The 27,467-nt window shown below is 40.5% G+C and overlaps 1 protein-coding gene across 1 annotated transcript in view; it reads right to left on the reverse strand.

The window, feature by feature from the left end:
• The window catches only part of LOC149225944 (metal transporter Nramp3-like), a 308,455-nt gene that overhangs the window by 215,942 nt on the left and 65,046 nt on the right, over nucleotides 1–27,467 (reverse strand). Inside the window, exons 2-5 of the mRNA XM_089377345.1 lie at nucleotides 14,104–14,182; nucleotides 13,976–14,016; nucleotides 13,595–13,673; nucleotides 13,311–13,415 (exon numbers count right to left, since the gene is read on the reverse strand). Of these exons, the coding sequence (XP_089233471.1) occupies nucleotides 13,311–13,415; nucleotides 13,595–13,673; nucleotides 13,976–14,016; nucleotides 14,104–14,182 (304 nt within the window). The remainder of the gene's footprint in view (nucleotides 1–13,310; nucleotides 13,416–13,594; nucleotides 13,674–13,975; nucleotides 14,017–14,103; nucleotides 14,183–27,467) is intronic.

The raw sequence follows: 27,467 nt of genomic DNA on the forward strand, positions 1-27,467 counted from the left end.
CTCAAAAATGGAAGGGGGTCATCATTCTTGGTTTTTCTTGATTTTGCAACTACATTTGCCATACCAGCAGTGAACTCTTTTTCCATCTCTTCTCTTTTGTAAAGGAACTTGTGCACAAGCTCCAACTCCACAACCTAGTAAAGCCAACAAATGACCTTTCACACGAAAATATGTGCTTGTGAAAGTACTGTGACAAAAGTTGCATCTCCAATGCACATTGCCTCCTCCCTTCCCCTCGCTGCTTGGCCCATCCTCTCTTGTGACATATTTCCACAAGGGATATTTCTCAATGTTACCTTTAGGAGGAAGTCTTCCCTCAACATTACTTGCAGCAGACTCTGATGATATTGGGGGAGGAGGGGCATCTCCAATGTGGACATTATTCCCCTCCCTTTGCCCCCTGTCTACTGCCCTTGATTGAGCCATGAATACTGTAAAAAAAAAAAAAAAAAACATGCACAAATTTGTAAAAGAAATGCATCTACAAACTGCTGTAATACAAATGCAAAAAAGTAGAGATGAAATGCACTTACATGGTGCTTGAATCTCCTTGAAAGCATTCCAAACCTTTGGCTCCTTGCTCCAAACTTCTAACAGCAAACCCACAGCTCACTATTTGCAAAAGGAATGAGAGAAAATGGTAAAGAAAAATAGGAATGCATCCTTTTTAATGGCCCGGGGGTTCCTTTTCGCTAGATTCGAATCTGGTTTTCGGGACACAATGCGTCCTAACGGGACATGACCCAGATTCGAGCGTGTCCTGTTAGGACACATTATGTCCCAAAAATAGGATTCAAATTAGGTCGAATCGTGTCCAATTCATAGGATTCTACACTTGAGAAAAAACCAACGAATCTAGTTTCATAACATGTAAGTGATCTTTTAATGATCCTGGGATTTTCGCTATACTAGGCCGAAATTTTGTTGCTTTTCTTCATGAAAGGGTATAAATTTGTCTTTTATTAGCGTTGCATCATGTTATGGGCCATGTTTGAATAAGTGAATGTTCCTAGAGATATTTCATTCAAATTTATCTTGACAAGTCATCACATATTGCACATTGAAGTATAAATACCTTGAAGCAGTTTTCCTGATGCTCTAATTGTCATGCAAAATTGATCTAGAGGCCTCTTTGACTAAATGAAACCATCCTAAACATTGAAATCTTCTTGACTCTATTTCTCCCAAAGGAATAGGCACTAGTTTTCCATAGGTGATCGCCACAAATCATACTCTTTATCACCTCTCCCTCTTTCTTCTAGGCCTAGCCTCCATAGGGTACCTAGCGCATCATATTTCTCACAAACTTCCCATCAAAAAAAATTCGATCTCCTAGCCTCTACTGCGTTTTTGTGTCTCTTAGGGGCCCTCCAATTTTGAAGCCATTCCGACAGTGGGACCTTGAGATATTTGAAGCCCTAGCTCCGAGATCCAATCTTGCCCTTTGATTCCCTTGGCTAGTGTCCTTGTTGAGATCAATGTATTGAAATTGTCGAAAATTCTTTCTTTGATCTCATTCTCCTCCTCAATTAGGTCAAGCATACCCTTGATTGATCAATTCCACCCCCTTGACCTCGTTGTGGGTCCACTTGGTCCCATGTGGTCCCATAACTTTTGGAAGGTAATTCTACAAAGTCCATTTAGAAACAAAGTCTTCATAGGGGTTTTTAGGACTAGGTCCCTCCTTAAAAAGTCTCATTCCCAAAACCTAGCTCTTAAGACCCTCTTGGCCCTTCTTAGAAAGACTTTCATCTTGCCTCTTGGGCGAGCAAGCCATATATTGAGCCTCTTGCAAATAGGCCTCTTTAGGAATCAATATTTTCCCTTTATTAACCCATTTGTCTAGGTGATTCCCTTCATACTGAGTCTCCCCCCATTGGTGAAAGTCTATAAAGAGTACGAAGCTTTAGCTGAGGTGACAGTGGGCTATTGCTCCATTGTTGACCTTGACCTAGCAGTTGTCCCTCTAGGATCCCCTTCTAGGACCCTTACTAGTTTGAGCAGAAACAGTACCCAAAGTACATCTTGTACTCACAACAATCCACCTAACTCCGCCTTGAATGGTATAGTCCCAGTTTCTTTAACTGCATACTGACTCTTATCACCAATCTTCACATGTAGATCAAATTCCCACTCAATCAGGCTCTCAAACACTTCTCGTGTTCCTATCATATGCTTTGAAACCCCATTATCTAGGAACCAAGCACCCTCACAAAAGGTGCTCCCAAAGATATGAGAGATAAGAGAAGACTACATGTCGAATCTTCTAGTGAAGTCATCCTCGTTGACTATAGTTGGAGCAACCATCGCCATTTCAAGCTTATTCTCTTTCCCTCCTTTCTTCTTATGTGGACACTAGCTTGCATAATAACGGTATAACCAAACTCAAGTCCTTGTTGCCATTATTGAACTTCCCTTTTCCCTTCTTCAACTTACTAGTGAGGGCAATGTTTTCCTTATTAGGACTCTTTTGTTGAAGATCCTTGTCGCGAAGTTCCTCCTGGATGAAATAATCCAATAACCTATTCCAATCTAGAAGTTTTTCTTGTGAGACTACTCCTTTGATAACTGGCTTCCACTACCTTGAGAAGCCCTTTATTGCAGTCCTCACCAGCGTTGATTCTTCCACATTGTCCCCTATAACTGCAAGCTCATCACAAACTTGCGAAATCCTTGTAAGATACGAAGTCGAGTTCTTTGAACTTGTCATCTTGACGTCCCTGAGCTTATCTCTCAATACCATCTTTCGGTTCTCGTTCTTGTTCTGAAATAATGCTTTTAAAGCTTCCCACATGTGCCATGCAATGTATTTTCCTATGAGATGAGGTATCAAGTGATCCTTGACTCCATCAAGAATGATCAACTTGGCCTTCACATCAGCTTTGTTATGCAAAGCCAAAGCTACTGCATCGGTTGTTGCCTTGATCTCTGCGTTGGCATAATCCCACAAATCATTCACCAACAACACTAGCTTGATTCTTTCCTACCACGAACTATAGTTGGAAATCCCTTCCAACCAGTCCTCAAACCTCAAGTCAGATACCATTTTGACCACCCATCCTTCCTTCAATGGTAAGGCAACTCAACTCCCTCTTAAAGCTTCCACCTATGCACAAATCCGACCCAACTGCTCTACAAAATAGCTCTGATCCCATGATAGAATTCCATGCACACCATGTCTAGTCTATGTTTTAGCTAGAAAACAGAACACAATAAAATTCCTAACCTCAAAAAATTTTGCATAACCTCAATATATCAGAAATTTGATCAATGCATAGTACACAAGAATTATGCCCAAAACTTTTTTCTTATCAATCCATTAATAAGAAAACTCAAAGGGCATACAAAGATAGTGGCCCTTTACATTCCAGTACAATGCCAAAATATCAGGTCAATTCTTTTGACCAAAACACCTAGGGTTGAGGCTTTATCCTTTAAGCGTTTCCTGCCCAACAAATACACCTACAACACTGTAAATACATTGTTGTAGCAAACTAGGGCATTACCACCTTTCTTAATTTACTCAAAAACCAATCTACATACCTTGGCCTACTCCTTTAGCCGTCATTCCTCTTGTAGCACTGTTAGCCCTCTGCCAGCCCTTCAACTCATTCAACCTTTTTTTTCTGGCCCTCGGCCTGCCTGTCCTAGCTGCAGATCACCTTCAAGCCGCTCTTTAACCCCTCGGGCAACTGTTGTAGCCTTACTAGGCCCTCGACCTATTTCCTTAGGGTTTACGACCTGCTCCCAGACCTTTGTTCAGCCTTGCCCTGCTTAACCATGCCTCCCTTTCCCCTAACAGGCCTGTAAACTATCTCTTTCTTGTTGTGGCCTTCCTTACCAGACTTCAGCCTCTTCTTCTAGCTGTCGTGCCTCCTGTTTAGCTACGGTCTATTCCTGTTTAACCTTCCTTTGCCTTGTGGCCCTTCTAGCTAGTCCTTGGCCCTTCCTTAGGCCTATTGTTCACTCCTTTCAGCCTCATATAATTCCTTTCTATCCCCGGCCTGCTTGTTGAGGTAGCACCTTGATCAATCAGCCCTCAAACTAGGGCTAAATCTCCTTTCAGACTACAGCTTCCTTGTCTTCATAGCTTCCTTCCTTCAGCTTGCAGCTAAGACACTTTTTGGCCTCCACCACACAAGAAGAATTCCTTTGATCTTCTTATCTCCAATTCTCTGGATTGGCTTGTTATTTATACTTGTCCTTAGGTCTCTTAGGAAGCCCTTATGTCCTTCAAGTGACCTCCAACACAACCTTAACATTAAATTAGAATTTCCTTGGGCACAAAACCTCATCACTTTGGGTCCAAAACCCCCAACTTGGGTGCAAAGCCCACACACTCATCTTTGTGATTGTTTCTCTCTCACAAGCCTAGCACCAACGACATGTGAGAGTACTTTTGATGCTACCTGTTGTCGCGCAGATTGGCACGACAACGCTCAGACCGGGGGCTGTCACTCTGATCCCCGATCCCTCCGTTTAAGCCTGTCTCCCACGGCTAAGGGGGGTAGACCCTGTGAAAAGATGAAGGCCAACTGCCAAACAGTTGGGCGGGAGATACGATACACGATATGATAAGCACTAGATGGATTTAGAAATTTAAAAGACCAGTGCCTTGTGGAGTTAATGTTTAAATGATTAAGTACCAGATGCTGGCAGGAATATGATCTCATTAGGAGCAATCATTTATCATTTAACTTTTATCAAGTGAGAAAAAATGCTTAACGACTTAGTGATACTCCAGCAAATTTAGATTTTCGAAATATAAAGTGTTTTGCATGACCATGTAAAATAACGACAGGAGGCCACATTCATGCAATTAATCATCAGCTGAAAAATTGAATCAAATTAAACACTAATTCCCACGTTAAAAATTTCAATCTCAACATAAAAGATGAAACACAGGTAATTTCGGAGTCAAGACTGAAAATGGCAAAAATATCCCACAATATTTTTTATGATTTTCAGGCAAAATTTTAAACAAAAATTTCTAAATAAAATTAATCTAAAACTTAACTGCATAAAAAAACTAAATTAAGCCTAAAAAAAAAAATTTATAAATCTTTTTTATTTTTTATATTTTTCATATGATCAAAATAAAAGAAAATTTAAAATCTAATTAAAATGCTAAACTAAATTAAACAAGATTAAATTGCAAACAAAAAGCTAAGTCCCAAACATAAATATTTTTTTTGATTTTTTGATATATCTAAAAATTAAAATCTAATACGTTAAATCCTAAAGTAACATGAAATCTATTTTAAACAAAGTAAAACTATACAAATTTCAAGCCTAAAATTTAAAAAAAGATCCGTCTATACCCATCAAACGCAAATACCATATGAAATCCAAAACCAAAAAAAAATCGATTTACATATTTTCTTTTTATGAAATATTTTATTTAAGTTGGATCCTAACGTGTGAGACGTAAAGGATGAAACCACTAACGCAATGCCTTTTACCTTTCCGGAACCTGATGTTACCGTCTGCGTGAAGGGATAGGCCTGCTGCCCGCGCGAATACGTTTTTGGTGCCCACGCGGATATGTAAGACGGGTTCGATGGAGCTGAGAATCCTTCCCTGCGGCGATGGATCGTATCATCAAAGAAAAACGACTGAAGATAAACCTGGCCCGATGATGAAGCTGCCAGATAAACTACGGATCAAATCGAAACCATTTCCTGATGTTTTGGATGCCTCCACGCAGGACACAAACAGAGGTTTTTGATAGCTGACGCTGGGCTGTAAAATTGATGGCAGACGGCGGAGAAATGGAACTATCAAGCACGTTTCCTCTGGCATTATCAAAGTGCCTGTACAGAAAACCCTTTAACGCCAACCCATATGTGAAGTGTATCTTCTGGAAATCTTAGCGAGTTTGTTTTAACGAAAAAGGGATTGATGATATACTTCTCCCTCAGCGGAGTTAAGGAAATCGAAAGTATGACAATACGCAGAAGGCAGGATGGGATCGGCGGTAGAAGAAAATGATGCACTGAGTGGATTTCGCTGGTATCATGAGCATAACCAGATGCGTCGAGTTCTCAGCGTGGATGTTTCGCTGGGAAAATTTCTCACATATTTCTTTTCTTATTTTTGTGCTTCGAAAGGCAGCAAGAGAACCACGCTGATTCATTCAATAATTTTTTTTTTTCTGGGCATGAACACACATTGACAATCTCCGCTTTTTCCTCTTAAACTGAATTTCGTTAACCCTGATGGCGATCCTGCAGTTGCAAAAAAGACAAAACCCTAATAAAAACTGCACAAAAATTTGAAACCCTAGATCAGAAAAATTCGAAACCCTAAGACAGCTGATTAATGTACAAATTTAGCCCCTTAGCAGCCAGATTTAGCAGTAAGCACAGAAATATTTCAAAGAAACAGAAATTTGAACTTTGCTGTGAACAGAAAGAAAGTCTCTCATGCAAAACAGGAAATAAACTTTAAATGATTAACCCAGGGCCAAAATCAGCTAGGCTCTGCAAAGAAAAGCCTGTGGGAGTCGGCTGGTTCAGCACAGAACTTCCCCAAACGCCCACAATTTCCTTCAGAAAGGTTTTCCTGCACATCTCAAGCAACCATCAGCAAAGAGAGAGAGAATGCTGCTAGATCTCAGGAAATAATGGAGATACCTGCCATTATTCCAGAAACCCTACAACATTCAAACCCTAGCAAGTGAGCAAGATACCTGTACTCACAATACTCTGAAAACAAGCTATTATTAACAGCTGAAAACTGAAATATGCAGAAAAATAAACATCTCACAGCAATTCCAGAGAGTAACACCGGCCAGATTTGGACCCCAAAGTCTTCTTTATTAACCAGAAAATCAGATTACAAGAGAGCTTTTTCAGTACAGACTCACAGATCAGATGATCTGAAATGACCCCTAGCACCCTACTTAAAGGAAATGCCTCCAACGGCTAGTTCGAGTGATCCATGTAGAAATGATCTCGACCGTTGATGAGGATCAAGACATCTCTTGATCTCATCCGTCGATTTATTCACTTAAAATATTATTATTTTATTAGTTAGGGTTTTTTGCTTTACTTTTTTTTTTAATTTTTTATTATTTTATTATTTTTATTCATTTTTTAATTTTTTAATTCATTTTAAAATGGATCATCGAACTAAGCCTTCGGAAACATCACCTAGGACCTAGGACTTAGGACTTATGATGGGATTTAAAACATTTTTCAACCCTCAGGACACATTACATCATGACTTTTACAATTTACATCTTAAGGGAGAAAACCCCTTTAACATAGACCCTCACAAATCACCCAGTTCTGTGACACAACTATAATCTAGCAGATCAACACACTAGGATTCTCCTAAAATTCCAATGACAAAATCAATCCCGGCTTTGGGGTCAGGTTTGAAGGAAAACTCTGCCGATCCATGGATCGGTGAGACGAAAAACCTTCCGGGACGTAGATTATCATCAGAAAGTTAGGTCCACCTAGGCAAATTACATACATGACTCATGTCTGCTAAGATTATTTACAATCAATACATGCAGACTGGGTTTACAATCAAAAAGATCAAGTTGCTGATGATGGCAGGATGGCACGGACATGCTGATCAGGTGCTGCCCCTTTTTGCCATAAAAAGGGGGATGTACTGCATGGGTAGTTGACCAGTAGAGGTCAACATCTGGCTCTACTTGGGGACACGTTGCTGCTTGCAGGAATGTGAGAATCCAGAATCTGCATCCATACAACACAAAAATAAGTAGCGTCCATCCAAAAAATCAGCATATACATTAAGCACATAAAAGCTCTTCATTTATTAACTATCTAATAACATGAAAAGTAAATCTAATCCTAAAACAGAAATGAAACGCTGAAAAGACGAGGAGTAGAGTTAGAAATACAATACAAAAAATGCCCCACGGCATCAGATGTGTTCAATATAGTGCATACTGAGCATTTGCCTGCTTTCAGGCAAATCTGTCGGCTGCTTGTCGGATGTGCCATGTCCAATTTTGCATATGGTAGGACTTTTTCCTATCCGAAAATCAAGCAGCTCGCGGCCGTCTGATGCGTCAAATCTTCTTCTCATTTTCTTCCTCTTGCGCTTTTTCTTTCTGGCAGGATGAATTACTGATGAGCTGGAACTTTCTGTTTCGAAACTATCAGATGAAGTATGCGTGATATGTCTCTCTTTAGCCCGCATCTGATCTTTATCATTCTTAAGTCCATCTTCAATCAACCATCTTTCAACTGAACTAATAACCTCCTCATAATAAGATGGAGCTTGTTGCAACAAATGAGAAGGCTCCTGATCTATTGTTGTTATCTGGTTTCTTTCATTTTCCAATTGCTGAAACTTTTGAACCTGTATTCTAATGGCATCCATATGTCTAGAGTGTTCAACCTTTATAGCACTAATTTGTCTGGCATGATGTTCTTCCATGTCTTTTATTACTTTAACATTTTCTTCCTTCATGTTCATCAAGCAATGCTGCATGGAATTTATTTCTTCTTCATGATTCGCTTGCATGTTTCCAATTTCTGTTTCATGTTTAGTTTTCATGGCCTCAATTTCCTTAGCATGCTGATTTTGCGTGTCCTCAATCTCCTTATTACGTTTTTCCAGATGGGTGCGTAAAGTTTTAACATCATTGATAAGATTAGTTTGGTTGCTTTCCATATTTTTCACCAGCATCATTAAATCTTGTATTATTTGCTTTTGCTCTTCCTGTTCATTGTCATTTATCCCTGATTTTTCACTATCATGAACTTGATCTGCAATAGTTCCGGTTGATGACACATTCTGATCTTGAACTCTTTCTTTCTGTTGCACAATTTTAGGGGCAGAAGGCAAGCTGTTTGGACTATCATATCTATCTTTAAAAGCATTGAGAATGTCTTGTAAAGAAGTGAAAAAATCATTAGGAAAGTTATTAAACCAATTCAAGGCATCACCCTCTAAAGAATGGACAAATAGACGCATCTTGAAATCTTCATGATTATATTGAGGAAGTCTACAATATATGGTCATTACACAAGTAAACATGTTTAAATGATGTCTAACAGCGACCGGATCATCACCCGAAAACTTAAATAATTTAGAAATGGCCTCTTTCGGAAGATCATGGAGATTATTAGTAAAATGACATGGTTTACATGAATAATCCATGATGAACAACAAGGGATCAAATGGATGATAGAAAGAGATTTCTGCTCAAGAAAATCAAAGATGAAAGAAGTGGAGTCGCCACTTGAACAATAAATCTGATTCTAGGATCCAAAAAGTAACCACAAGCAGATATGAGGAAAGCTTCTTGTCTGGGAAAAATGAGAAAGTGGAGTCGCCACCCAAACAGGAAACAAACCCAAGAGGCGCTGCTGAGATGTGATGAAAAGATGCCAAAATGTTGAATTGCCAGCTCAACTGAGAGATGAGAAAGATGAGAAGATGAATGATTGTCGTTTGAAACACCGAGAACAAAGTGTCCCCGGCAACGGCGCCAAAAAATGTTGTCGCGCAGATTGGCACGACAACGCTCAGACCGGGGGCTGTCACTCTGATCCCCGATCCCTCCGTTTAAGCCTGTCTCCCACGGCTAAGGGGGGTAGACCCTGTGAAAAGATGAAGGCCAACTGCCAAACAGTTGGGCGAGAGATACGATTCACGATATGATAAGCACTAGATGGATTTAGAAATTTAAAAGACCAGTGCCTTGTGGAGTTGATGTTTAAATGATTAAGTACCAGATGCTGGCAGGAATATGATCTCATTAGGAGCAATCATTTATCATTTAACTTTTATCAAGTGAGAAAAAATGCTTAACGACTTAGTGATACTCCAGCAAATTTAGATTTTCGAAATATAAAGTATTTTGCATGACCATGTAAAATAACGACAGGAGGCCACATTCATGCAATTAATCATCAGCTGAAAAATTGAATCAAATTAAACACTAATTCCCACGTTAAAAATTTCAATCTCAACATAAAAGATGAAACACAGGTAATTTCGGAGTCAAGACTGAAAATGGCAAAAATATCCCACAATATTTTTTATGATTTTCAGGCAAAATTTTAAACAAAAATTTCTAAATAAAATTAATCTAAAACTTAACTGCATAAAAAAACTAAATTAAGCCTAAAAAAAAAATTTATAAATCTTTTTTATTTTTTATATTTTTCATATGATCAAAATAAAAGAAAATTTAAAATCTAATTAAAATGCTAAACTAAATTAAACAAGATTAAATTGCAAACAAAAAGCTAAGTCCCAAACATAAATTTTTTTTTTGATTTTTTGATATATCTAAAAATTAAAATCTAATACGTTAAATCCTAAAGTAACATGAAATCTATTTTAAACAAAGTAAAACTATACAAATTTCAAGCCTAAAATTTAAAAAAAGATCCGTCTATACCCATCAAACGCAAATACCATATGAAATCCAAAACCAAAAAAAAATCGATTTACATATTTTCTTTTTATGAAATTTTTTATTTAAGTTGGATCCTAACGTGTGAGACGTAAAGGATGAAACCACTAACGCAATGCCTTTTACCTTTCCGGAACCTGATGTTACCGTCTGCGTGAAGGGATAGGCCTGCTGCCCGCGCGAATACGTTTTTGGTGCCCACGCGGATATGTAAGACGGGTTCGATGGAGCTGAGAATCCTTCCCTGCGGCGATGGATCGTATCATCAAAGAAAAACGACTGAAGATAAACCTGGCCCGATGATGAAGCTGCCAGATAAACTACGGATCAAATCGAAACCATTTCCTGATGTTTTGGATGCCTCCACGCAGGACACAAACAGAGGTTTTTGATAGCTGACGCTGGGCTGTAAAATTGATGACAGACGGCGGAGAAATGGAACTATCAAACACGTTTCCTCTGGCATTATCAAAGTGCCTGTACAGAAAACCCTTTAACGCCAACCCATATGTGAAGTGTATCTTCTGGAAATCTTAGCGAGTTTGTTTGAACGAAAAAGGGATTGATGATATACTTCTCCCTCAGCGGAGTTAAGGAAATCGAAAGTATGACAATACGCAGAAGGCAGGATGGGATCGGCGGTAGAAGAAAATGATGCACTGAGTGGATTTCGCTGGTATCATGAGCATAACCAGATGCGTCGAGTTCTCAGCGTGGATGTTTCGCTGGGAAAATTTCTCACATATTTCTTTTCTTATTTTTGTGCTTCGAAAGGCAGCAAGAGAACCACGCTGATTCAATCAATAATTTATTTTTTTTCTGGGCATGAACACACATTGACAATCTCCGCTTTTTCCTCTTAAACTGAATTTCGTTAACCCTGATGGCGATCCTGCAGTTGCAAAAAAGACAAAACCCTAATAAAAACTGCACAAAAATTTGAAACCCTAGATCAGAAAAATTCGAAACCCTAAGACAGCTGATTAATGTACAAATTTAGCCCCTTAGCAGCCAGATTTAGCAGTAAGCACAGAAATATTTCAAAGAAACAGAAATTTGAACTTTGCTGTGAACAGAAAGAAAGTCTCTCATGCAAAACAGGAAATAAACTTTAAATGATTAACCCAGGGCCAAAATCAGCTAGGCTCTGCAAAGAAAAGCCTGTGGGAGTCGGCTGGTTCAGCCCAGAACTTCCCCAAACGCCCACAATTTCCTTCAGAAAGGTTTTCCTGCACATCTCAAGCAACCATCAGCAAAGAGAGAGAGAACGCTGCTAGATCTCAGGAAATAATGGAGATACCTGCCATTATTCCAGAAACCCTACAACATTCAAACCCTAGCAAGTGAGCAAGATACATGTACTCACAATACTCTGAAAACAAGCTATTATTAACGGCTGAAAACTGAAATATGCAGAAAAATAAACATCTCACAGCAATTCCAGAGAGTAACACCGGCCAGATTTGGACCCCAAAGTCTTCTTTATTAACCAGAAACTCAGATTACAAGAGATCTTTTTCAGTACAGACTCACAGATCAGCTGATCTGAAATGACCCCTAGCACCCTACTTAAAGGAAATGCCTCCAACGGCTAGTTCGAGTGATCCATGTAGAAATGATCTCGACCGTTGATGAGGATCAAGACATCTCTTGATCTCATCCGTCGATTTATTCACTTAAAATATTATTATTTTATTAGTTAGGGTTTTTTGCTTTACTTTTTTTTTTTAATTTTTTATTATTTTATTATTTTTATTCATTTTTTAATTTTTTAATTCATTTTAAAATGGATCATCGAACTAAGCCTTCGGAAACATCACCTAGGACCTAGGACTTAGGACTTATGAGGGGATTTAAAACATTTTTCAACCCTCAGGACACATTACATCATGACTTTTACAATTTACATCTTAAGGGAGAAAACCCCTTTAACATAGACCCTCACAAATCACCCAGTTCTGCGACACAACTATAATCTAGCAGATCAACACACTAGGATTCTCCTAAAATTCCAATGACAAAATCAATCCCGGCTTTGGGGTCAGGTTTGAAGGAAAACTCTGCCGATCCGTGGATCGGTGAGACGAAAAACCTTCCGGGACGTAGATTATCATCAGAAAGTTAGGTCCACCTAGGCAAATTACATACATGACTCATGTCTGCTAAGATTATTTACAATCAATACATGCAGACTGGGTTTACAATCAAAAAGATCAAGTTGCTGATGATGGCAGGATGGCACGGACATGCTGATCAGGTGCTGCCCCTTTTTGCCATAAAAAGGGGGATGTACTGCATGGGTAGTTGACCAGTAGAGGTCAACACTACCCAATTACAACAGCATGTATATGCATAAATGTTTAAACATAAAATTATATCTACCTATTATACAAAACCAACCATATAATACATACTCATAAATTATACTCTCCATAACCACCTAAGGACCATGAATCCTACTTTTAATCAATGCTTTAATGTCTACAGTTTAAACCAACAAGAATGATTGCAAATAAAACTAAAATCATGAAATGGACCAAAAATACATATCATGGGGAATTGTTTCTGATCTTTGTCGGAACTTTCAAAACATTTTAAGCAATCTAGCCAAATATCAAAGTTTCCTCCTCTGTTGGAGAAAACACACAAAGCTAGATTCCATTAATGGATAGAAAGATCGTCTTCATTGAAAAAAGAGAATACATCATCGAGAAAGTGAACAAATTAGATTTACTGAGTTTTTGGTTGTTGGAAACAGAGTTTCTTATGAGATAAAGTGTTTGCTACTCAAAAATACCCACAACTCCAAACAATCAAGTTCTCTGAATTCAACTTTCACTGTGTGAAGTATTGATAGTCTATATCTTTCTCAATAATCTCATTTTTGCCTATAGATTACCTTCAGGAATATCACATGCTACAATAGCAACCTCAGCAATTATCCATAATACAAAATTTGTTTTCCTTGGATATTCAGTTTTGCAGTGCTCTGCAAGATGCTTTCCTGCAGACAAACCATGCAAGCATTAGAATTCTCTTCACAACAATGAATATATACTAAAAAAACAATTACGGTGAAAGAGTTTAATTAGAATGAGACATTGCCTTACTACGATCCTACCCAATGGTTGTAAACAGTAATGACAACCTCTAAAACAACTTTGAACTGTCCAGAAAAATAACCTGTCACAACTCCCAAGTTAGCTGCCAGTGACTGAATGAGCAGAGCAGCACATGAGGCCACCAGAATGACCCAAAGCAGCTGACACAAACAAATGTAATTCCATGAATATTATTTGAAAGAAGTATTCCTCATTATCAAAACTAGTTTGGCCTCTTTAAAGTCAGACATTATTTTTACCTCAAATGTGGAAAACATAGAAACCTCACAAAGAGTATGCCATGCTTTAGGATTTAGTGTATGGTCCTAACTTTGTAAAATTATGCCTTGTTAGGAAAGCTCTAAAGAAATATAAGATGCTCTGACTAAAATTAGAAGCAATGCTCTAAGTGACATCCAATCATTGACTCTCTTCTTGTTGATCAATAAAGTGTTAAATCTACCTCATATTTGTACTTTGCCCCTGCCTGTAAATCAGTCTCAACTGCAAAACAAAAGACAGGAAACATATAAATTTTCAGAGTTTGATGCTGCAGTGACTGAATTGAGTAATGCAAATGAAGCATCTTACAGTTCCCAGGATCTATATAGGCTATTGACACCAGAAACCCAGGACCGATGTATGAAAACAAGTTCTTCCAGCTGCGTCTCTGCGAGAAAATCATTACAAAAACATGGACAGATCTTAGCACAGATATTGTTACAATTATTTTTAAGAAACATCTAGGCACAGAGATTAAAACATTTACAAGCATGCCATGAATCTTTAGTGTTTTCCATAAAACCAAACACCCTTGTGCATTCAATTCCCTGTCTACAATCTGTTCAAAAGAAAATTAATTGTTAGTGTTTTATTTAAAATCATACAACTTGCATTCATTTCCCTCTCTACAACATGTTCAAAAGGAAATCGATTGTTAGTGCTGTGGTTAATCGTGTTTTGATGATTGATGACGTTTTAAGGGGTACCTTGGGTTTTGGAGTATTAACACTGCAATACTAATGTTGCAATCTAATAAAGTCTTGGTATTATTAATGTGAGCCGGATTGGATCATGATTTTGTTTGTCATCCATCTTGATGCTTTAAGAATGGAAAAAGTGGAGGAATCAGCTCACAAGACCATTTTTGGGACCCAATTTGGCAAATTGGGGTCTAAACCCTTCCACGAGCATTTTGAGGCATCAAACAACATTTTTTGTGGGTAAACCTTTGTCGATTTAGCACCACAACTTTGTTTCCTATTCTACACACAGAGACCTTTCCAATGGCACAAGAATCACCTCAATTGGAGTCTACATGCAAAAGTTATGCCACTCAGAAGTTGACCTTCTTGCTTTGACCACCATAATTTGAGAGGATGCCACGACAACCACCATTACTCATAGTAAAGGGGCTAGCCAAGTGATCATAATGAAGAAGACTCTAGAAGAGTCCATAATGTAACTCTAGTTAAGAGCTAAAGGAGTCAAACATAACCACTAGTAGGCTATCAGGCTATGTTATAACCGGGTCCACTATGAGGAAAAGGGTCCCCATTCTTTTCTAGAGCATTTTGTTCTATAGACGAGCAGAGTAACCAAGAGGGATGGGGAGAGAGCAAACAGAGAGGGATTTGTGCACTGTAGTAGTCCACAAGCCATAGGCCTTACTTTTTTGTAATTGCAACCATTTTCTATTTAGAGAAAAAAGATCAGAGCAACCTCACCCATAGTTGCAACAAATGCCCCCCCTCTGAAAATTGTATCACAGCAGTAACTGATTTACTTTTCCTAGTTATTCCACCATAAGTTATTCATGAAATCACTTCAATAAACCTTAAAATAAATACTGCTGCAAATATCACACCATAATACAAAAATAAACATATGCACAAGAATCAACACGTTGACACAGATATTTTGGACTAATGTCCCCGGAAAAACCCAATGTGGGAAAATCGGTGCAACAAGGGAGGATTTTATTATTCAACTATTTTCTAGTACAACAGGGTGCCAAATTGGGTTACCCACAGATAGACAAATTCTTCAGCACTTCTTCTGAACCCAGCGTCAGCCCTACTGACCTCTGCATGGCCTAAAACCCTCTGCGTTAGCCTATTGAGACTCTGCACAGCCTCTCTGGCCCTCTGTGTCACTCCTGTAGCCTCTGCATGGATGACGCAGGCCCTGCTGGCTCTGCGAAGTCTCTGTTGCCTCTGCGTGGCTCCCTCTGGCCCTGCGTCTACCTTTTCTACCTCTGCACTGATCTCCCGTCTCTCTGTTCCGTACTTGCTGCCTCCTGACTACTCACTAGACCACTGGTTCAATTTCTCAGCTAACCCCGCTCCAGAAATTGAACTAACTAGTCTCCCTCAATATGTTCTCCAAGTGACCCTCAAGCCTCCTCTTATACTTTTCTTGTTGACAAATCAACGGCCGAGATTAAGTCCCTAATCAACGGCTAAGATTAGATCTGGCTTGATCCATGACTTTTGGACCATTCTAACACAGTTTCATATTAATTCACATTAATATTTTATTTTCCCTAAGTTTAGACTTAGGGATTACATTAAAAATATTAATTATTTTAATATCTCCCAAACTGTTTAGAATCTGCCCAAACCCTTTCTGGGTATTGGAGATCTCATGTGCCTTAGCCTCTCCACCAAGTTTCGTGGCTAGAGCACATCCGATGCTACCCCAAATCAACACTCCCTCTTAGCGAGCACTGTGCTCTGGCAATACTCCTCACTGAGCATCACCCTGATCATCCGGCATCGGTTCCTGTGCTGATGCTAAGCCTTCCTGCCCAACATCCTCTGCACTGTTGTATCCTGTACTGCTGCCCATGGCTCTGCCACTGCTGCATTTGTACAACAACTCCCTCTGCATCTGTGTTGTTGTTGGTCCTTTCTCCCAACACTGCATCTGCACTGCAACTCCCTCTTCATTCGTGCTACTAACACACTCATTTCTACTTCTGAAAGGGGTTCTTTACCATCCCCATCTTTTCCCTGAAGTAGTCAAATTTTGACTTTCCAAGGGCCTTGGTGAGAATATCTACCACCTGTTCTCCTGTAGGAGTGTAGCTCAATTGTACAGCTCCTCGTTGGACACAGTCTCTAACAAAGTGACACCGGATATCAATATGCTTCGACCTATCATGAAACACTGGATTCTCAGAGAGTTTGATGCAACTCTGATTATCACACATGATCCTAGTCGCCTCCATATTTCTTCTGAATAGGTTCACTAGCAGTTTTCTAAGCCATATGGCCTCACACGAAGTTGTGCTTGTTGCCATATATTCTGCCTCAGATGAGCTCAAAGCCACAAACTTCTGTTTCCTACTGCACCAGGAGGTCATTCCTGATCCAATGTTGAAACAGTACCCAGAGGTACTTTTCCGATCCACTGAACTTCCTGCCCAATCTGCATCAGTAAATCCACTCAACCTGATATCCTTCCCCTTGGTGTATAAGAGCCCATAATCAACTGTTCCCTATAAATACCTGAGAACGTGTTTGGTTGCTGCCCAGTGTGCCCTCTTTGGTTCCACCATGAATTGACTGAGGGTGTTGACAGCGTAGCAAATATCTGGCCTGGTATTGACCAGATACATCAAGGACCCTATGAGCTGCCGGTATAGGGTGGGATCGACATCCTTGTCTTCTGATGCATCAATCTTCTTCCAGTTGGTGATCATTGGCATAGCCATAGGTCTACAATCTCCCATCCCGAGTCTTTTCAAGATTTTTGTAGCATAGCTCCCTTGCCCAAGGAAGATTTCTCCTTTCTGCTGCCAAACTTCCAACCCTAGGAAGTAGTGCATTCGTCCCAGATCCTTCATATCGAACTCTGTGGCTAGGTTCTTCTTGCAGTCCTCAATGAGTCTGAATGATCTTGTCAAAAAGAGATCATCCACATATAATACTAAGATAAGCGGCTCGTTCTCTACGACCAGATAGTAGAGATTTGGATTTGCGTCACTCTTGACAAACCCCATCTTCTGCAAGTAGCCATCTATTCAACCATACCATGCTGTCAATGCCTGCTTCAGCCCATACAAGGCTTTCTTAAATCTGCATACATGAGACTTCTTCTCATGAGTTTCAAAGCCCTCTGGTTGTTCAATGTATACCTCTTTTTCTATTACTCCGTTCAGAAATGTCGTCTTGACATCCATTTGATGGATCTCCCATCCGATCTGGGCTACAAGAGACATCACGGTCCTAATAGATGTATACCTAGCTACCAGGGCGAAAGTTTCCTCATAGTCAATCCCTTCCTTTTGAGCATACCCCTTAGCCACAAACCTGGCCTTGTATTTCTCAATACTGTCGTCCACAGCATATTTGATCTTGTAGATCCATCTCGAACCTACCACAGATCTGTCTTGAGGTCTTGACACCTCCCAAACATCGTTCACCATTATGGAGTTATACTCCTCTACCATCACATCTAGCCAGACCTGACGTTGAGCAGCCTCCTTGAAGCTGTCAAGCTCTCCATCCTGAGCTACTAACGCCTGATATTTGTCTGGTTGTCTTCGCTCCCTCTTACTGTTCCTTGGCTCACCGATGAAGTTCTTTGCATCACGCAAAATCTAACGAAGTTCCCTGCTAGTTCTTTCTCTGCCAGCAGGTGCTTCTGTTCGCTCCTCCTCATCCTAAGAATCTTCCTGACCTAAGGAAGAATTCTTCACTTCTGTTGGTTGAAGAGGCATGACCAATGAATCCTCTTTCGACAGCTCCTCGAAAGGCATTTCGCGAGATCTTTTGAAAGCTCTGTCCTCCATGAACTTTACATCTCGTCGTACTACTACCTTCCTGCTCCCTGGAAGATTAGTGTTCTCACTATATCCCACTAGATATCCCTTTTCCGCAGTCTGATCCAGCTTCTTCCTTTTTTCTTCAAGTATGCGGCAATATGCCAAACTCCCAAATATCCCAAAATGACTGACTTCAGGCGTCTTCCCAATGAAGACTTTCTCTGGAGTAATCTTGCCCAATGCCCAATGAGGAGTCTTGTTCTGAACATAAACAATTGTGTTGCATCCTTCCGCCCACAGGAATTTTGGCATATCCTGATCGTACAGCATGGCCCTAGCTGCTTCTACAATAGTCCTGTTCTTTCTTTCTGCTACCCCATTCTGCTCCGGATTGTAGGGAGTTGTTCACTCTCTTCTGATGCCCTCCTTAGCACAATAATCAGTGAAGTCCTTATCGACATACTCTCCACCATTATCTGAGCACAAAACTTTTATTTTTTTCCCAGTCAGATTCTCCACCAGAGCCTTGAACTCCTTGAATCGACAGAAAACCTCATCCTTGGTTTTCGGAAAATAAATCCAAGTTTTCCTCGAGTGGTCATCAATGAAGGTAAGGAAATACTTGGCACCACTGAGAGCTTTGACGGACATAGGTCCGTAGATATCTGAGTGTATCAATCCTAGTACACTCTTGGCCTTGTGTTTGCTCCTAGGAAATGCCGCCTTGGCATACTTTCCTAGAGCGCATCCCCAGCGTACATCATCTCGTTCCCTACTCAGATCCAAAACTCTTGTTACAGTGCTCCTAAAAATTGACAGAGCTCCATGGTGCAAGTGACCCATCCTTTTGTGCCATAGTTCGTTCAAGTCCTTGTCCCCATGACTACCTATTAGTACCATTGGTGAGTCTAGTTGTAATCCCTATTACTTTTGATCCCGATCTGCACTTTCTTTTTCCAGCTCCGGTGTTTGACGTATACCTTTTCCTTGATGAAGTAGACGTCATAGCCCTTGCCTTGTAGTTGTGACACGGAAAGTAAGTTCATCCCCAATCCTGGTACACGCAGCACATTTGTGGCGCAGAACTGCTCTCCCGATTCTGTCTGAAAAACTATGGTACCCTTCCCTACTGGAGTACTTTGCCTTGTTCCCCATGGTGATCTGAAAGTTTATTTTCTCTTCTCGATATTCTGAGAGACACTCCCTGATTCCCGCCATATGCCACGAGGCTCCACTGTCTATATACCATACTTCTGATGATGCAGCACTAGTCATGCACGCCACTTCTTCTTCCACCCTGGAAGCCAACATAGGGAAATCGAAATCTCTTTCTCTTGTGCAATCTTCTGAAAATCTGTGTGAGTCCCCTAAGGTGGATGCCTCTGCATCGTGGTCTCGACCCATAACTGATTTTCCTTTTCTGACTCTAATTACTTGCTCTGATACCATGTGAAAATTCTATCACTGCAGTAACTGATTTACTTTTCCTACTTATTCCACCATAAGTTATTCATGAAATCACTTCAATAAACATTAAAATAAATATTGTTGCAGATATCACACCGTAATACAGAAACAAACATATGCATAAGAATCAACACATTGACACAGATATTTTGAACTAATGTCCCCAGAAAAACCCAATATGGGAAAACCGGTGCAGCAAGGGAGGATTTTATTATTCAGCAATTTTCTAGTACAATAGGGTGCCAAACTGGCTTACCCACAGATAGACAAATTGTTCAGCACTTCTTCTGAACCCAGCGTCAGCCCTACTGACATCTGCATGGCCTGAAACCCTCTGCGTTAGCCTATTGAGACTTTGCGTAGCCTCTCTGGCCTTCTGCGTCACTCCTGCAGCCTCTGTGTGGATGACGCAGGCCCTGCTGGCTCTGTGCAGTCTCTGTTGCCTCTGTGTGGCTCCCTCTGGCCCTGCGTCTGCCTTTTCTACCTCTGCACTGATCTCCCGTCTCTCTGTTTTGTACTTGCTACCTCCTGACTGCTCACCAGACCACTAGTTCAATTTCTCAGCTAACCCCGCTCCAGAAATTGAACTGACTGGTCTCCCTCAGTATGTTCTCCAAGTGACCCTCAAGCCTCCTCTTATACTTTTCTTGTTGACAAATCAACGGCCGAGATTAAGTCCCTAATCAACAGCTAAGATTAGATCTGGCTTGATCCATGACTTTTGGACCATTCTAACACAGTTTCATATTAATTCACATTAATATTTTATTTTCCCTAAGTTTAGACTTAGGGATTAAATTAAAAATATTAATTATTTTAATATCTCCCAAACTATTTAGAATCTGCCCAAACCCTTTCTGGGTATTGGAGATCTCATGTGCCTTAGCCTCTCCACCAAGTTTCGTGGCTAGAGCACATATGATGCTACCCCAAATCAACACCCCCTGGGGCTCCAAACAGGGATCTACGTCCCATACAAATCCACGGTTCAGAAATCTGGAACCATGGATCGAGCCACAAAACACGGTTCTTGGAATTTTATAACCGAGTTGGCCCGATCCGCAGTTTCGGATTTCCAAACCGCGGATCCACGACAGATCGGGCACAGATTCGCGACGAATCGGGCACAGATCCATACAGATCCTGTGCGGTTCCGATGCTTGATGGGCGATTCCATGCAGCCGACCCAAATAACTTAATTTTTTGTAATTGTCTAACTTGAGTTGGAGGTGGGTTTAGGTTGAGTTTGGGAAATGATAGATGGGGATAAAGCTCATTTGCCCCTCATTTCTTCATTATTGTATATTTGGAGAGCTTGGAGAAGAGAGGAGAGAGAGAGGAGAAGAGAGGCTTGAGGAGAGCTTGGAGGAGTGAAGGAGGAGGAGCTAGGAGCAGTGAAGGAGGAGGAGCTTGGAGGAGTAAAGAAGGGTTTCCATCTATAGGAGCTAAAGAGGTAAGTGCAAACCCCAAACTCCCTCATTTTTCTGTCATTGTTGTTTGTAATTTTTCTCCTCCCTCTCCTACTCTTTACCATTCTTTCTTCATGCTCATTCCATTGCAGGTTGTCCATCTATATTCATATTCCAAAATGGTGTTTTTTTAGCTTCTATGTCTCATTCCACTTTTGGATTTCATGATGGCAGGGGGGAGTAGGAACAGAAGGGAAGAAGAACAAGAGCATAGTGGTCCCCATATGAGTGACCCATTGTATGATGAGGAGGAAGGGTGTGAAGAGGAAGGGGGTGAAAAGAACATTGAAATGATAGAGAGAAAAACTACATTGACACCCTTGTGGAATTTTGTGACCAAACTTGACAGGGGAAAAGTTGATGGAAGCTAGAATTTTTTGTGCCCTCATGGTTGTCATGGAGGAAAACCATATTTTGGTTCATATACCTATGTGAGGAGGCATTTTTGTGGGGTGTTGGACAGTGATGACAAAAAAGGTGTTATGGGTATAGCAATTTGCCCAAAGGTTTCAGGTGAACAAAGAAGAAAATACATCCAAATAGAGGAGGTTGCACAACAGAAAAACAAGAAACAAAAAACTCATTCTGAATCAAATGCAACCTCTAAATTTGGTAGCTCATCTCCTCATGGTACTTCTGCAACCTCTGGAAGTAGAAGAACAATAGTGGATTTCCTGAATGTTGCTAGGAGGAATGATGTGGATGGAAAGATAGTCTGATTTCTTTGTGCTTGTGGTGTACCATTCAATGTGCTTCGCTCTCCCTATTGGCATGATATGGTTAAGGCCATCAATGAAGCCCCAAAAGGATACAAGAGCCCCAACTATGAGAAAGCTAGAACAGTGTTATTAGAAAGGGAAAAAGCAAAGGTTCAAAGAGCTTTAACACGTTTTACAAATGAGTGGGTGGATTGTGGAGTATCCATTGTATCAGATGGGTGCACAAATGTTAGAAACCAACATTTGATAAATGTTCTTGGTGTTTCTGCTAGTGGTGCAGTGTTTATTACATGTCATGACTCCTCCTCCATCAGTGCAACTTCCCAAAACATTGCAGATCTCCTATTGCAATCAATCAAAGACGTTGGTCCTAATAATGTGGTTCAAGTGATCATTCATAATGCAGCAAACGGTAAGGCAGCAGGAAAAACTATTGAGCGTACTCATCCACACATCTTTTGATCCAGGTGTTTAGTGCACAAATTGAACCTTTTGATGCATGATATTGTGAAGCATAAAGAATGTGGATGGATTAATGAGCTTTACAAGAAAGGGAGGCAACTCATTAAATTTATCACAAGGCATACAAGGGTAAACTACTTTTATGGCACTTACTCCAAGTTGTAGTTGCTTAAACTTGCAAAAACAAGATTTGCAAGTTATTACCTCACCTTTAGGCGGCTAATGAAGGTGAGACAAGCTTTAACTAATATGGTGACCTCTGAATCATGGGACACTGATATAGATTGTGCTAATGTAGCCAAGGATGCTATTCTTGACAGTTACTTTTGGTCACAGATTAAATACGTTTTGCAATTCACCAAACCAATTTATTACATGATCAAGTTTGCAGATTCAGATCGGCCAATAGTTGGGGAGGTGTATGAGTAAATGGATAGCATGTTAGTGCAGACTAAAGACATTGTTGAGCCTAGAGATATCACCTTGTACAATTATATTTGTGTAGAGGTGGAAAAACGATGGGATATGTTAAATGTTCCATTGCATGCCTTAACATATGTTCTGACACCTAAATATTATCATCCATCATGGCTTTCAACACTAGCACCTGGGGGCGAGCAGGAAAAGACACACCTAGATCTAGAAGTTCTATCTGGTTATATGAAAGCATTGTATAAATTAGTCCCTGATGAGGAGGAATCTACCATGCTATAAAACATTTGAGCAACTATACGCTTAGCACTGGTCCATTTGGGAGAATGCATGCAATTAGAAATCGAGAGAATTTTTCTTCTCTTGAGTGGTGGAACATGCATGGAGGTGCTACTCCACTTCTACAAACTTTGGCATTGCGGGTGCTATCACAGGTGGTAAACACTTCTTCTACAGAGAGGTGTTGGAGCTCTTATTCTTTCATCCATAGTGTTAAAAGGAACAAGTAAAATTTAGATCAGGCAGAGAGTTTGGTTTATGTTCACTACAACTTGCGATTGTTGTCTCCTTATTGTGATGATGCAAAGACTAATAAAGACCTTAAGGTTTGGGACAAAAATCTAGAGGAGCCCAATTTGGAGGATGGAGTGTTGCAATTAGAGCAATTGGAGGATGCTCTTATCCAAGATGATGATGATCGAGTTGAGATGCCACCCCCCTCCGATCCCTTGGTTCCTAGGTTCCATGCTTCAACAGCAACAACAGGGGCTTTGTTACCCACCATTTTGTGGGTGATGTCCCTAGGAGAATTTTTTTGTCTCCAAGATGGTCCTCAACCGGTACTCAATAGCCCCTTATAGCCACTAGCTAGTTCATTGTGTCATTTCTCTGCCCCCTGAGCTAGCCATGTTGTCCCTCATCCAACTGCCATGATCATATGTTGAAGGTGGGCCTCCCAAACCTAAAGGTATGCCTTGTCATTTGGTAATTGAGTATTGTAGTTTGCTTATCATGGACACTTTTGGGCATGGATTAATGGGGGGATTTGTCGGAAAGAATGAGTTAGGTCTGTGCTTTTGTCCCCTAGTACCCTTTTGGATGTTAACCTTGGGTTCTAGTCCCATGGGATCTCTTTCACTGACCATTTGGCTTTCAGAATAGTATTTCACGGGAAACCCTGATTTTGGTTGTGTAGCCCCGCTCCCCAATCTACATATATTGCCCCATTTCCACTCATTATTACCCCATTCATCATTGCTCCCACCTGAGTCCACATAGGACTAGCTCTCCCCTTCCCCTTGCCCACACCTTGGTTCAAGCCTAGAATCATGCCCCGGAGGTTGATGTAGCTAAAAAGAAAAGTAAAAGCATAATTGGCCACATTCAACAGGGAAATGTACCACAAAATGTAAAAGATGGCCGAGAAAAACACATTTAGCACGTGGGCAAAAGCCAATACATGAGCTCTACCCCATCATCATGGCCATCAACCTAGTTCCTACAGGTTCTACGAGCCTCCTTCATCATATAGGAACCCATGATTGTCCCAACCCCTGGTGGGTAATGAACCGTCCTACCTTAAAGGGGGTTATTCACTGCTACACCTCACACATCATGCTCTTACCCCTTAAGCCTCGAGCAATTAATCAAAGAAAAATCATAAAAAGGAAAAAGGCAGATAAAGAGTGGAAAAATCAAGTTCGGGGCACCTCATGTACCACGATTGCTCTCTCCTATACATTATATACCCATGCGTGGGCTTCCCTTTTATTAGCTACCCTTGTACCCCAACATGTGGCCCAGGGCCGCCCCTTCTCATCCTCTACTTCATTCACCTCTCTATCACATACCAACACCTTTTAAAGGATGTACCTTGAACACATTATCCTTTATAGAAGTAGAAACCACATAATAGGACACTTGGTTAAGCCCATTTGGAATTTGAAAGACATTGGCACATCCCAAAGCCCATTATGGAAGGGCAGGCCATTATGAAGTCCCCACTTATGGTCCATAGTTGGTAAGCTCATTTACTCGATTTCTCTAATGACTTGTTGTACTGGAGGGCTAAGGGACACATTGGATCTTATGCAAGATTGTAGATGGTCTCCATCTTGGGTTTGGTCTCCCTATACGGCGTCCTAACCCTCCAGAGGGCTACATTGGAACATGTAGGGTGTTCTTTGAGAGCCATGTGCCTCCATAGCATTAGACAACACTCCATGGATCCCCGAGGATGTTCAGAGATTGCTTGAGATGTTAATTTTTTCAACTAGGGTCAAATTCCACATTGGACAGCTTAGATGACTAAGATGATGCTTGCATTAAATTCCTCTTTTCGAGAGGACCAAAATCGACCTAAAGATCACCCAATTTGGTCAAGTAGGAGTTGATTTTTGAATTATTTTATTCATACATGTATTACAGAATGGGCCAGCCCTAAGCATATGTGAAATTGGTTAGGTCTGCCTCAACCCCAAGTGGACCCCTAAGAAAGCCTATAAATGGAAGCAACCTCAAGCTCATTTCATCATATTGGTCAAGCCATATTCTATTGTTCTCTTTTGTCTTGGTTCGCACATGTCTGATGGAAGGAGTTCGCACAAGGGTCTGAAATCACAGGAGCAAAGCTCGCACTGATCTAGGGTTTTCTGATTCCTGGACACTGGCACAAAACTGGTCATTTTAGTCCCTGAACTTTGGCACACAGTGGTCAAGACAACGTCCAGAAACCCCTAAACGTTGGCGCAAAAGCTTAAGGAAGTGTCTAGGGTTTCAGAGGTAGATCTGAAGGTGTCGGTCCCCGAACGCTTGCACAGAGTGGTCCTGAGAGCGTCCAGGCCATCCTAGACACACACATAGTAACTGGAAGAGAGCGTCTAAGGGTTTTGGAGCAGATCTGGTGAGTTTGACCCCGGACATACGCACAGGGTCTTCCGGAGAGCATCCGAGCAGTTACAAATGCCCTCACACAGTGGCCGAGAGAGCATCCATGGTGTTTCGGATGCACGCAGTCAGTTTTGCTGAGAGCGTCCAGGGTTTTGACTGTGGGTTTGACAGTTGGCTTCAGTGATTTGGTAGATCTAGGTTTCTCTCTACTGATATATAGATCTGTAGATCTGATTTGTAAATCTCCGTTGCAATCATATGTATTGGGCTCATTGTACTCTCTGCTAAAAAAAATTATGATGATCTGATAAAGAAGAAGATTTGAAAGGGTTTTCCCTTTGTGGGGTTTTGCCTGGTCTTGGACCAATTTGTTGTCTCTTATGGTCGTTTTGTTGTCTTCTTTGCCACTGCATATATTGTTCTTTCTTCGATTACATTTATGATTGGTTATATTGCTAATAATTGGATGCATTGTTAATGAAGAAGTAAATTGGGCTAAAGTAACTAATACAGCATAGAACAATCAAAAAAATTTAACATGGTATCAAAGCTGAGGTGAAGGAACTAGCCCAAAAGAAGACAAGCATTGAAGCCCTCATTTTCAGGAAGTAGATTGCCTAGTCAAGGTCAAGATGTCGTTCTCTACCTTCAAGGAGCATGAAAAGTTGGGTGATGCATCAAACTTTATGCAGGGGAAGTTAGATTGGAGATCATAGCTGACAATAATGATGTGTTGGAATACATCCAGGGAAGGATGCCCGAGCCTCTAGAAAATGCTTCCAAACAAGTACAATAAAGGTGAGTTCAAAGCAAAACAAATTATAACTGATGGTTTACAAGATCATTTACTTGCATAGGTTGGGAATTTAAGAAAGTCTAAATATATGTATGACAAGATAGCCGACGTGTATGAAATCAACAACTTGAATGAGATCATCACCTTGAAAGATCAACTCAAGGAAACCAAGATGAGAAAAGGAGAAGTTGTTCAATCCTACATTATGAGGATCTCTCGCCTTAGAGATCAATTGTAGAGAGATGGAGAAAATGTCCCTAACAGGGTACTAGTAGTTGTGACTCTTAGAGGTCTCCCTCCTATTTGGGAAAACTTCATTACTACAATCAGCAACAGCAATGTCCTTCTGTCATTTGATGAAATTGTTAGGCAGCTTAGCCTTCTACATATATCACTCATGACAAAAGGAAGAAGGAAAAAGGAGGTCCATCAAGGAAGCCTCCTTCTCAAAATACAAAAGGAAGGAATGATAGATCGTTATCTCATATTGAATGCTTCAATTTCCACAAGAAAGGTCATTATGCTTGAGATTGTCCCGAGAAGAGAAAGAGGCCACGTTACAACACCAGAAGCAACAACAATAACAAAAGAAGAAAAGACAATCAAAGGAATAACCGTGATAGAAGATATGAAAGAAGAAGAAGAGACTCCTCAAGCAACTGTGAAGAAGATCATCCTCCTCAAAAGAAGTCAAGGGCTCCCAGTTATGAAAGTAATGTTGTAAATAAATCTGAATACATTCTTATTTCTGCCCTTACTAGTTCTTCTCCACCAGATTCGTGGGATAGTTGGTTGGTTGATAGTGGGGCCACTCATCATTTCTCTAGATACAAGGAAGTCCTCTCTAATCTGGCAGAGAGGGAGACTAAGCTAAAGACCGTTCATGGAGACAACTCCACTCATCCCGTGAAAGGCTTTGGGACCGTCAAATTTCAGCTGAATTCTGGGGA

The sequence above is a fragment of the Pinus tabuliformis genome, chromosome J (genome assembly GCF_031772625.1).
Source record: "Pinus tabuliformis cultivar Carrire ecotype Pingquan chromosome J, CPIR1, whole genome shotgun sequence".
Lineage (NCBI taxonomy): Eukaryota > Viridiplantae > Streptophyta > Pinopsida > Pinales > Pinaceae > Pinus > Pinus tabuliformis.